This window comes from Vulpes lagopus, chromosome 19 (genome assembly GCF_018345385.1).
Source record: "Vulpes lagopus strain Blue_001 chromosome 19, ASM1834538v1, whole genome shotgun sequence".
In the NCBI taxonomy this organism is placed as follows: domain Eukaryota; kingdom Metazoa; phylum Chordata; class Mammalia; order Carnivora; family Canidae; genus Vulpes; species Vulpes lagopus.
The window spans coordinates 27,620,934-27,633,873 of record NC_054842.1 but is presented as its reverse complement, the minus strand read 5'-3'; the positions used below and the strand labels follow the sequence as shown (position 1 = coordinate 27,633,873).

Here is a 12,940-nt window from a genome sequence, read left to right as displayed (position 1 = left end):
AAAATCAAATCACTTACTCAAAATCTTTTGCCTAGCATATGGCAAAGCAAGGACTAGACCTTAGGTCTCTTCTCGTCATCCAGTGTTCTTTTCATGCTACCAAATAACTTCAAGATAGGGATTAATGAGTTAGAGTGATACTTTATTTTATTGATTGATTGATTGCAGTTTTATACCTTTGACATTCAGCGATTACTTCTCATCCACATTAACAATCTGTAGATTTTTTAAAGTGGTAATAGGTACATAGCAGAGTGATACTTTAACCTGAGTACTTATAAAATACTGAACCACAAAATTACTTGATCTTGAATATCTGGACCTCACATTTAGTTTGCAAATAAGGTGGAGGAGAGAGACTCAATTCTTTTTTTTTTTTTTTTTCATTCTAAGTTGACATACACTGATTTTAATAAAAGTCAGAAAATTAAGATATGGATATTCTCTTTAATCTCTCCTTTCCCCTAAAATAAAATGTATGCAAAATCTGGAGGAATTATTCATGGCTAAATAGCTAAGTAATAAGCTATACTACTGTTATATTTAATGTGTTAGACAAATTAAGTATCATTCCAATTAAGCATATAAATTTAAATCAGAGTGCATTTCAAACTATTTAAATTTCACCTACTCCACGGGCAGCCCGGGTGGCTCAGCGGTTTAGTGCCGCCTTCAGCCCAGGGTGTGATCCTGGAGACCTGGGATCGGGGCCCGCGTTGGGCTCTCTGCATGGAGCCTGCTTCTCCTTCTGCCTGTGTCTCTGAGTCAGTCTCTCTCTCTCTCTCTCATGAATAAATAAAATATTTTTTAAAAAATAAATTTCACCTACTCTTCCCTACCACCCATGAGTCCCATGGCTGATCAGAGTTCTGGGTAAGGAACACCCAGCCCGGGTAGGGAATGTGGTATTGTTACCAGAGGCCTTCTTTCCTCTACTCTCTCTCATTTTAGTTTATAATAGTGTTTGTTCTTACCAAATAAAAAAAAAGAAAAAAAGAAAAAAAATACAGTTAATCCTTAAGATTATGGGTACTGTTCTAAGCAATTCAGATATCCTATAACTCATTTGGTTATATGAGTTAGGTTAGACTATTTTCCCCATTGCACAGACAAAATGAACACAGAGATGTAAACTATGCCCAAAGTGTTACAACAAGGGGCAGAGCCACTAAACCCAATGTTATATTATAGACATATCCAAATCAAGTTATAAAAGGCTGCTGAAAATAAAGTCATATACAAAAGTCCAATGTATTTCTCTGTATCACAACAAAAGGAAATTTAAAGATAGGTTTATTTTGGCAATAAAATATTAACCACATAGGAATAAATCTAAGGATTTTAAACCTCCAAACAAAAAATTGTTATGATTCCATTTATATCAAGTTCAAAACTGACAAAAATACACAATGCTATTTGAAGTCAAAATATGATCCCATTTTTGTGAAAAATGCCAACTATCACCATAAAAGTAGATCTAGGTGAAATATATCTATATACTCATAAATATATTTATGTATTCAATTACATGAACATAGAAAAGGCTATGGAAAGGCATATACCAAGTCATTCATTCTTTAATTCATTTGAGACACAGAGAGAGGCAGAGACATAGGCAACAGGAGAAGCAGGCTCCCTGGAGGGAGCCTCACGTGGGAGTCGATCCCGGACCCCGAGATCATGACCTGAGCTGAAGGTAGATGCTCAACCGCTGAGCCACCCAGGTGACTGGCATATACCAAGTCTTTAACTTTGATTAGACTATGACAGACGTGAAATGATCTATATACACGTACAGAAACAGCTATGTTTACAGTGGATATCTTAACAGAATAGGCATGAGAAGGATTTCTTCTTTACGTATAATCAGAAAAAAACCATCTCAGTCTTCTTCTCCTATACACACACATTGGTATGGGGAAGATCCTTAACCATCTTGCTCAAAGCCAGTCCTATTTCGTTTGAACTGGTGAAGAGAATTTTATTTATTAATATTTAGCGCATTAAACATGTTTCTTGTGACCATGTATTTGCTTGAGTCATGATTGTCTATAAAGAATGCAGCCACTGGGGTGTCTTTGACATTCAGCGAATGTCAAATAGAATAGAGCAATCTGTTAAGCACCTGACTCTTGGTTTCGGCTCAGGTTGTGATTCGTGGCTATGAGACTGAGACTGGTGGCAGGCTCAGCATGGAGTCTGCTTGAGATTCTCTCTCCCTCTCCCTCTGCCCCTCTGGCTCCTGCTGTCTCTCTCTAAAATATAAATGAATGAATGAATGAATGAAGGCATTAGGATAATTGGGGGGGGGGGACTAGAATGAGAATGAGTTAGGAAAGATTTCATGTATTTCTCCAATTACTCAAAGTGAAGACTGAGGGACACAAGGCAGAGGAGAGTTATAATTACTTATGTCACTCTTGAATAGCAGAAAAGCAATGTCAAAAATTAACATATAAACAACTTTCCCTGGGGATGCTGACATGGGATTAGTAAATGATCATTAAAAAAACAAACCAACAAATATACGTTATTGAATAATAGTAATTTGATACTACGGGGATTTTGTTTTCTTTTAGAAAATATTTCACACTTGTTTTGCCAGAAGTAGGAGTTAATCATGTGAGATTCTTTTATGATCCAACCTCTACCTGGGAATTAAATCAGTGTAACTTAGAAAAATAAATTGACATCTTAAAATTTTTTGTAGGGGGAAGAGGGGCAGAGGGACGGGGGAGAATCTTTTTTTTTTTAAGATTTTATTTATTTATTCATGGGAGACACACACACACACACACACACACACACACACACACACACACACAGAGGGGGTGGGGCAGAGACACAGGCAGAGGGAGAAGCAGGCTCCATGCAGGGAGCCTGATGTGGGACTTGATCCCGCGTCTCCAGGATCATGCCCTGGGCCAAAGGCAGGCACCAAACCACCGAGCCGCCCAGGGACTGACGGGGGAGAATCTTAAGCAGGCTCTGTACATAGCATGAAGCCCCAAACGGGGCTTAATCTCACAGCCCTGAGATCATGAGGTGAGTTGAAATCAAGAGTCAGATGCGTAAGCAACTGAGCCACCCGAGTGGCCCAATGTTTTATCAACATTTTAATGCTACTATTTAAGCCACCAAAACAATCATTTATTGAAAAGAAGCCTCTGGTATCCTAAAATGGTTACTGTAGCTTATAGCTTCCAGAAAGTTCTCAGGGAACATATCATTGAGTTAATAAGTGATGGCATTAGACATGACCTCTGGGATTCTGATTCTTTAAAGAAATAGGCTCTAAGAAACAGTGCTAGAGAGACGGGATCCCTGGGTGGCGCAGCGGTTTGGCGCCTGCCTTTGGCCCAGGGCGCGATCCTGGAGACCCGGGATCGAATCCCACGTCGGGCTCCCGGTGCATGGAGCCTGCTTCTCCCTCTGCCTATGTCTCTGCCTCTCTCTCTCTCTCTCTCTCTCTGTGACTATCATAAATAAATAAAATTAAAAAAAAAAAAAAAAAAAAAAGAGAGACACCTGGGTGGGTTAAGGTTAAGTATCCGACTCCTGGTTTCAGCTCAGGTCATGATCTCATCCTGAGATTGAACCCTGGGTCAGGGTCCATGCTCAGCAGGGAGTCTGCTTGAAGATTCTCTCCCTCTAAACCCACTCACTCACACTCTCTCTCTAAAATCTTAAAAAAAAAAAAAAAAAAAAAAAAAAAAAAAAAAAAAAAGGCAGTGCTAGATTGTTTTATACACCTAATTTCAGTTTTTCCCACAATTCTAAGTAGGTTTCTTTGCAAATTTACAGATAAAGAAGATTTTACTTGGCAATTACCTGCTCAGGCTCAAAAAGGTATAATATAAAACCCCCAAGATTTAAACTGGGTCTTTTGGGATCCCAAAGCTCATGTTTTTTTTTAGTACATCGGGTTGCTTTGTGTAGATCTGAGAATTAACTGTTTAAGTAATAAATATCACTAGCCTATTGCTCAAAACAGTTTATATTAGGTGAGAAAACTAATGATTTTATCTCTTTAGTACTAATATACTTCTACAAAAAATAGTAGGTTGGTTTAAAATAAAACCAAATCCCAAACAGAATGGGTTGAACACTGTTATTCTTCTGATTTTTGCATAAAAATTCAGGTTTAATATAATTGTCTAAGGGCAAGAGGATCTTGGGTAATCTCTATGTGCATGTATTATGTGTGTGATCTTTCAGTGGAATTTTTAAAGATTTTATTTATTTGACAGAGAGACCATGTTTAACTGCATGCACACAAATAGGCAGAATGGTAGGCAGAGGAAGACAGTGAGGCAGGCCCCACACTGAGCAGGTGGCCCGATGTAGGGCACAATTCCAGGACCCTAGGATCAAGACCTGAGCCCAAGGCAGATGCTTAACCAACTGAGCCACTCAGGTGTCCCACTCTCAGTGGAATTTATGTAGATCTGGCTGAACTACAGCTAATAATTAGTGTGTGGGAATAGTAGTAAAGGATTATTTGTGGTGATATACACATTTTGGGTATAACCTATTTTAAGAAAATCTATAAATCAAATCCTGAAGCTATAAAATTTATATATCAACAGATGATCTATTTAACTATTTACCAAAATATATATATATTTTTTACAAAGTCTTTACCACAGATTTTCTTTAAAGAACTACTATCTAAAAACATATTTCAAATAATTTAACTTCTCCCAAAATCTATCTGTACCTAACTATTCTGGGCATATATAAAATTCTACAAAGTGATAGATTCTTGTAAACAAAAAGTACATTTTACTAGTGCTTTCAAGATTAGAGTTTTAGCTATGAATCCAACATAACAAAATGCCACTGATAGAAATGGCTTTGGTATTAGTTATAGAATTTATAATACTCTCAAATTATGCATTTTATTTTGAGGGTAAAAAGCAAGTATTAAAAACCAAAGAAATAGTTCTATGTTAATTAAAACTTCTTGAAGTATATTTTATAAAATTCTCCCCTACAAACCACTCTTTGTTTTTCCTTAAAGGTATTTTTCCTCTTAACTGACCCAGACACATGGAAAATACCACAGACAAAGATCTCTGTCTCCAATGAATTTATTTTCTTTAGGAGCTATAAATGGTTCTGATCAACTTTAGGTGAATATTAATTATAAGAATAATTTATACATCTCTTATTCTTTTGTTCTTATTCAGGCATTCTTGGCCAATATTTAGTTATTCCATTATCTCATTTACTTATTTAAGCAATATTTGGTACCAAATAAGTGCCAGATTCTGTCATTTTGGTTATTCCCTTTTTGGAAACCAATTTATAAGGATCTCTTAGAAATATAAAATCTCTACCTCTGATGGATACTGGTGTCCAATCTCTGCCCACCTTCTATTGGCATCATCCACATCTCCTCTCGGACCCCTTCCCTATGACAAACTCAAGACTGCCGCCTCTGAGAAATCAGAGGGAGAAAACATGGAGAAGATACTAGGGTGTGCTTTTGGCAGGGAGGACAAGAAGAAGTCTTTGTTTCTTCTACCAGATCAGTCAGTAAGGCAGGTTGCTAAGTAGAAATAGGTAGTAAGAGGATTACGATTTAGGAATAATTATGAAACCAATTTATTTCCCACACTAGAGACTCAGGAAAAGACAACAAAAAGTACAAAAAGAAAATATAAATTTTCAATAAAAACAGCCATCCACATGGAAGATTCTAGTTTATAGAAATAATACTTTATTCTCACCACATGATACTTACTTGCCATCTGTGTCTGATGTGGCTGCATAGTGCAGGGGTGTGCATCCTCTTTCATCAAGGTCATTCACACTTGCTCCTGATCCCACAAGAGCAAACAGGCACTGGTAATTGCAGTTGGCAGCAGCATAGTGCAGCGGAGATCTTTTGTGCCCAAGTTAATATAAGAAAAATAAAAGCCAGGGACATACACCAGTAAACAAGAGCACAGCTGCCTCTTACTCGATCTAGTTACAAATACTGTATTAGTGAGCCTGACATTGAATTCTACCATATGCTATGTCCTTAGAGGGCCAGAGAGCTAGTAGGAGAAAGTAAGGTGGCAGAGAGCTTCTAAGAATAGAAAATAAGATAGAAACACAATTAAATTATCTCATGGACCCCACAGTAACAATTCTAGTCTTTTGAGTGAATTATAGATACTTTCATATTCTGCTCAGAAACTTTTGAAAATTTTTAACAAATCTCCCTTTATACGAATAAAAATGTTTCATTGTACAGAGGTAGAAGTTTTGGTCATATCTCAGAGGAATAAAGGATAAGAGAAATATAGAAGCCTTAAAAAGAATGCCCTATTCTATCAACTATGCAGTAAAGCTGCATAGTAATACCAAGTCTCTCAAGCAAAAACTGCAGTTTCGAAGATAGTTCACCAATCAGAAGAGATAGAGTATTTATTGTTCTTAATTTCTAAAGGGTGAATATTTGTAGCTGATTTCTTCCCAGTTACTGAAATGCAACAGAATGTTACTAAAATTAGGAGTCCCTAACTTTGAAATGCAACTCTATGATGATTCGAGTTTTCATTAAAAACAAAAACAAAACAAAAAAAGGAAAAGAAAACAGAAAAGTGAAGGTAAATTCAGTCCAGAGTCGTCATGTTATAATTTTTTCTAAAACATTTACCTAGTGAGACGATAGTAAAACATTATTTTACTTTACTGGATAACAGTATAGTACACAGTAATAGCATTTTAAGAAAGACAATTAACCCTGAATTACTTTCAAGCTTCTAAATTCAGAATATGCTTCAGAATCCCGTTCTGCTATGTACAGTAAAAAATGCTTCAAGTACTACAAATTAACTAATATACTGAACTACAATCGTAGGTAAAAAATAGTAAAAATGCTTCAAGTACTACAAATTAACTAATATACTGAACTACAATCGTAAAAGCCAATTAACTGTAAAAATATTGCACTGCAAAGCCAAATAAATTGATTTTTGATTTTGCAGGTCATTAGTTCCTTTTATTAGTAGGCTTATGAGAGCAGTCTATTCCTCTAACTAGTTATAGGGTCAAATAGCTTTTTTTCCCTATATGCATTTCTGATTCCCTACCATACATAATTCTATTTACTTCTGCACTGATCCCATCACATGCACTGAACATACACCCATACATTTCCTTCGGATACACACACACTTTCTTGTCATAGACTTTGAGATAATTCTCAAACTCCTGACCCATTATTTTGCTCACACTGCCACCTCTATTTTTTTTTTTTTTTTAACCTAATTCAAACTGCCTTCAATCCTTTCCTGTATGGTTGGTTTTAGCACATGCTGGGTTAATTCCTACTCTAAGTTAACATAATAGATACTGGTGGCTTTAAGTACTGCTACCATAAATGCTAGTCACAGTGAGAACAAAGATTGGCTAAAAGACTACAAAGGGACTCTGTCACTTCACAGGTGCTTTCCTATCAATCATATGAAGGGATGTATAATGATATGTTGTTATGTGTATATGTTTATGTGAGGAGTTTTAGGAGGGGAGAACAACAATTTCATATATATTTGTGATCTACTTCCTTCCTATTATATAGGCACCATGGGGTTTTACATTTCCATAGTATAATTATGGGAGGAAGAAGAAGAATGATATCAAGAGATACAGAGGTGCTTTTAAGGTAAAACTGTGGCTAGCAGCCTGGGGCCGTGGCAGGGACATAAGTGGAAGAAGACTGTGGGTAAAAATGAATATTTAGAAGTTACTGACTTATTTGAGCCTCTTTTGCATAATCATAATGCAAAAGATGCTGAATTGTTAATTCTCAGAAGCTAGTTAGAAGATCATGCAAATCACTAAGTAAAATAACATTAATTAGGTTCTATAGAGGAATGGTATCATAGCCTACCTCCCAAACTTGTCCTTTTTGTTGAAGTCTGCACCAGTATTCAGCAGAAGGTTTAGGCACTCCAAATTCCTATTCAGGGAAAATACAATTAAAAGACTTCATTGTTGGGCAGCCTGGGTGGCTCAGGGATTTAGTGCTGCCTTCGGCCTAGGATGTGATCCTGGAGACCCAGGATCAAGTCCCATGTCAGGCTCCCTGCGTAGAGCCTGCTTTCTCCCTCTGCCTGTGTCTCTGCCTCTCTCTCTCTCTGTGGAGACACAGGATCAAGTCCCATGTCAGGCTCCCTGCGTAGAGCCTGCTTCTCCCTCTGCCTATGTCTCTCTCTCTCTCTCTGTGTCTCTCATGAATAAATAAAATCTTTAAAAAAAAAAAAAAGACTTAATTGTCAATATTTCATAATAAAATTGGTAGTTTAAATAAGTTATCAAAGCATGTTTTCAAATGAAGGCAAAATGAATAAAATGGTGTGATTTATATTTTATAAAAAATAAAACATTATGGGATCCCTGGGTGGCGCAGCGGTTTGGCGCCTGCCTTTGGCCCAGGGCGCGATCCTGGAGACCCGGGATTGAATCCCATGTCGGGCTCCCGGTGCATGGAGCCTGCTTCTCCCTCTGCCTGTGTCTCTGCCTCTCTCTCTATCTCTCTGTGACTATCATAAAAAAAAAAAAAAAAAAAAAAAAAAAAAAAATTAAAAAAATAAAACATTAAAATTCATATTACCTAGAATTTTATTTTATTTATTTTTTTTTCATATTACTTAGAATTTTAAAAAGTTATGTATACACATATATTGGTATGTTGACAGGAAATAACAAATAAAGCGTGTTGTCACTACTTAAAAGAAAGCTCACATTTGTAAAAAGAGTTCCTGAGAGTCGGTTAAGCAGCTGTCTTCAGCTCAGGTCATGATCTCATGCGTCCTCAGATGGAGTCCACCCATGTTTGTTGGGCTCCCTGCTCAGCGGGGAGTCTGCTTTTCCCTTGGCCACCCCCCAACCCAGGCTGCACTATCTCAAATAAATTTTTAAAAATCTAAAAAAAAAAAAAAAAAAGAGTTCCCAAGAGTTTTTAGGAACCTTTAAAATAAACTCCAAACAACATCCTTTTAATAGAATGGTTTAAATTTAAATGGTTTTTAATATTAAATTAAATGAAAATGGGTTTAAAAAAAAATCAAACCTGGAAACCCAGATAATGTTCCAATTTGCTTTCTCTTATCTTCTCCTATACTATAATTGCTTAGATGTATCCTCAGTTAAAATTATAGGAGAGTACAGTACATGTGTATTTCTGTACTTTAGTTTTCAAAAACCTGAACATCATTATTATGTTACACTAGGAACTGTGACTGCCACCTACCCAGACAGTCATGTTGTCTTTTGTCTCTCTCTCTGGAGGCAATATGGAAGCTGGGTTTTAAGGAAGGTTTTTTGGTGACCTTGGAAGAACAAAAGGACCCAGGCATACATTCACAATCCATTTCTGCATCTGAGACTGGCCTAGTGGAAGTTCAGTACATTTGTCCTCTGAAAACACTGGGAATTTTTAAGGAATTATCAAGAATAAAGTTCTTGCAAATAATGGTTTTGGTAAGTCACCATGAATTAAATGGTGTATTTTAGATTTAGGATCTAACTAATCAGAAACATTAGATTAGCAGCAAGCTTCTGGGACCAAGAGTTTTAATTGAAAGTTGATGTTTATTCAAACCAATGGCCTAGTTTCCCCTAGCAGCAGTATTTAAAACCTTGTCCAAAATCCTTCAAACTCAAATATTTCTTCCTGTATATTAGTCCTGAGTAGAGGCAAGACATAAACAAACCATTGACACTTTTCCTTCTAAAATTATGATTAAAAAGCCCTATATACCCTCTCAAAGAATACTAGGATAACTCAGAACATCCTTAATGTTTTGTTGCTCTCATTTGAGGACATATATTCTTTTCATTTAACCAGAAATAATTTCTCTTACAGAAAGCAGCACTTCCTTTTACAGTTTTGCTCCATCTCTCCCACTCACAATTTATATGACTTAGGTGGAAGAAGATTTAGAAAAAGCAATTTCTACTACTACTCTGGACTATCTTCTCCCAAACCACTCCTATTATGGTTTTCTACTTTGAGGCAGCCCAGAACTAATAAAGAGAAACAAAGATAAGAGAAAAACTGACATGACCAGCTACTTTTTTCTGAAAAAGGTAAAAATTTTGTCAACATACCCTCCAGCTGCAGCTGCATGTAGACAGGTCCTGCCAAAATCATCTGGGGTATCTATATCAAATCCTAGAAAAATGGAATACATCTTATATAGCATCACAGATAGGTTACTTCATATAAAGTACTATGTCAAGAAATGTCAAGTATCACATGCCCCCCAATCTCAAACAAAACTGATTTACAAAAGGACACAAGATTATTGAAAATAGATTAATTATGTAAAATATTACCAAAAAAACTGCCTCTAAAGGAGTGGGGCTAGTTTTAGGATAAGTGCTGGAGTACTTGTTTAAAAGCCATAGGATAAAATGGAATATTATTCAACAACAAAAAAGAAACCAAATACTGATACATGTTATAATATGGATGATCCTTGAGAACATTTCACTATGTGAAAGAAAAGACCACATCTTGGGTGATTCCATTTCTATGAACTGTCCAGAACAGGCGAATCAAGAGACAGAAAGCAGAATAGTGGTTGCTTAGAGAGGGAAAAGGAAGAAATGAGGACTGACTGCTAACAGGAGGATGAGAATATTCTAAAACTGACTAAAGGGATGTGGCTTAGTGGGTTAAGTACTCGACTTCAACTGAAGTCATGATCTCAGGGTCCTGGGATGGAGCCCCATGCCTGGCTCCCTACTGAGCAAGGAGTCTGCTTGTCCCCTCTGCCCCTCTCCCTCCCACTGCTCTCTTTCTCTCTCAAAATAAATAAATCCTTGAAAAAAAACCCAACTGTAATGATGGTCCCATACTTTTGAATATACTAACACACATTGAACTATACATACTTTAAATGGATGAATTGCATGTTACATGAATTATCTCTTACTAAAGCTGTTTTTAGGGGTTCCTGGGTGGCTTAGTTGGTTAAGCATCTGTGTAAGCTCAGGTCATGATCTTGAGGCCCTGTGATGGATCCCCAGGTTGGCTCTCTGCTCAGTGAAGAGTCTGCTTCTCCTCTGCCCCTCCCCATTGCTTGTACTTTCTCCCTCTCAAATAAAAATCTTAAGAAAACAAATAAAGCTGTTTTTAAAAAGAAGCCATAGGTGCTTTGCTATCTGTGGATTATTACTAACGCTCGAGAAATTTTAGACTTCTCTTTCATAGATAAATGGGTCATGAATACTTGTGGACATACATATGCTTTTAAAAACTTAAGAAATAACTAAAAAAAAATCACTAAGAAAAACACAGAAGGGTCTGTCCCACACAATATATTAATTTTCACTGAAACTTACCCATCATTCTTTGACCAATTGTGAGTATTAACATACAAAATATGTCTAACTTTAACACTCTGAGAAACAGACTATCATTTAAAATCAATTAAATTATATATATTCAGTAATTCTATGCATTTAAAAAAGGACCACAGTTTGTAGTATTTATAGAAAGCTATAGTCATTTTATTTCAAAATGACTATGATTATGGTATAACACAGTAATTAGATATGGTATAAATAGTTTCACAAACCTAGAAGGTATTACAGAATGGCTATCAGTTCCTAAAAAGGAAGCATGCAACTGAAGATACTATTTCTAGACATAGGGAGATGATCCAAGAAAACTATCATTGAATGAATAGAAACTGCTCTAGAAACATTCCATATCTCATTCCCCAACTAACAGACAAAAGGAAATCCTGGAAAAATAAAAGCTTTCCCAGATTTGAAGAGAAAACTGAATCTTAAAATTAAACGGGGCTTAAATCTTAGAATCTTAAATCTAACGGGGCTTAATAAATGATTCACACTTGGACACATCATCTATAAGTAATTTTGGAAAAGCAAGATAAAGAAGTTGTATTAAAATTTGGGGGGCTTTGGGAAAAACAAAAAAAAAAAGAAGAATCAATCTGTAACAGTTCCACTTACCAGAAGAAAGAAGTTTCCTGCAGCAATCTGAAAAACCACTTAAGGCTGCCAAATGGAGGGGGAACATTCCATGTATGCCACGCCTAAAGTATAAGTAAGACAGTCACCTCATTACAATACAAGAATAAACAAAAATTTAATAAAATACAAAGAAACTATTAAAGTGAGAAGATAATTAGAGGAGTCAAAACCTTTAATATTTTGAAGAGCAATTTGGAAAAAGGGTTAAGGTAGTTATAGCTTATTTATTATCCAGCAGTTTTCCTCCAGGAGCACAATTTTTCAAACTTCGCACTACTGTCATGATGGACTTTGCAGGGGGAAAGGGTGGTGGTGCGCTACCCAGTGCATGCAGGATGTTCAGCAATGCCCCCTGGCTCTATCCAAACCAGATGCCAGTAACACTCTCCTCCAAAGTATAACAATGAAAAAGGTCCCTGGACATTTGCCTAGGGTGTGAAATCCATTCTTCCTGCCTCACCACTGAGAATCATTACAATACAAAATGTTCAAAAAGACACACTGTAGTAATTTTTGTAAAATTGGAAGCAACTTAGGTTTGCAAATAAGTAGAATAAATAAACTATGAAATCTCTATATAATAATTAAACTTTATAAAATGAATAAACTACCGGTATTTGTTGAGATGTGAAAAAAAAGTCCAAATTTTTATCTACATGGCTAAATCAAAGAAGTTGCAAGAGTGTTTGGTAGCATCCCATTTACAGAAAATTTCAAAGAAGGTTTAAAACAAGTTAATGAATATATATAAATGTAATAAAATATAATAAAAACATAAAGACACACATAGGAATGATAAACTTCAACTGAAGTAGGGTGTTTACTTCTGCGGAACATGCAAGAGAATCCATCTTTCAAGACACACATAGGAATGATAAACTTCAACTGAAGTAGGGTGTTTACTTGTGCGGAACATGAAAGAGAATCCATCTTT

The 12,940-nt window shown here is 36.2% G+C and overlaps 1 protein-coding gene across 14 annotated transcripts in view; it reads right to left on the bottom strand.

Moving 5' to 3' along the window:
* ANKRD28 (ankyrin repeat domain 28) overlaps window positions 1–12,940 on the bottom strand; it is a 197,373-nt gene that overhangs the window by 29,545 nt on the left and 154,888 nt on the right. For all 14 annotated transcript variants that reach the window (XM_041733790.1, XM_041733799.1, XM_041733789.1 and 11 more), the window contains 4 exons: window positions 11,986–12,068; window positions 10,111–10,174; window positions 7,889–7,957; window positions 5,750–5,890 (listed from right to left, as the gene is read on the bottom strand). In XM_041733790.1, coding sequence (XP_041589724.1) covers window positions 5,750–5,890; window positions 7,889–7,957; window positions 10,111–10,174; window positions 11,986–12,068 — 357 coding nt within the window. The remainder of the gene's footprint in view (window positions 1–5,749; window positions 5,891–7,888; window positions 7,958–10,110; window positions 10,175–11,985; window positions 12,069–12,940) is intronic.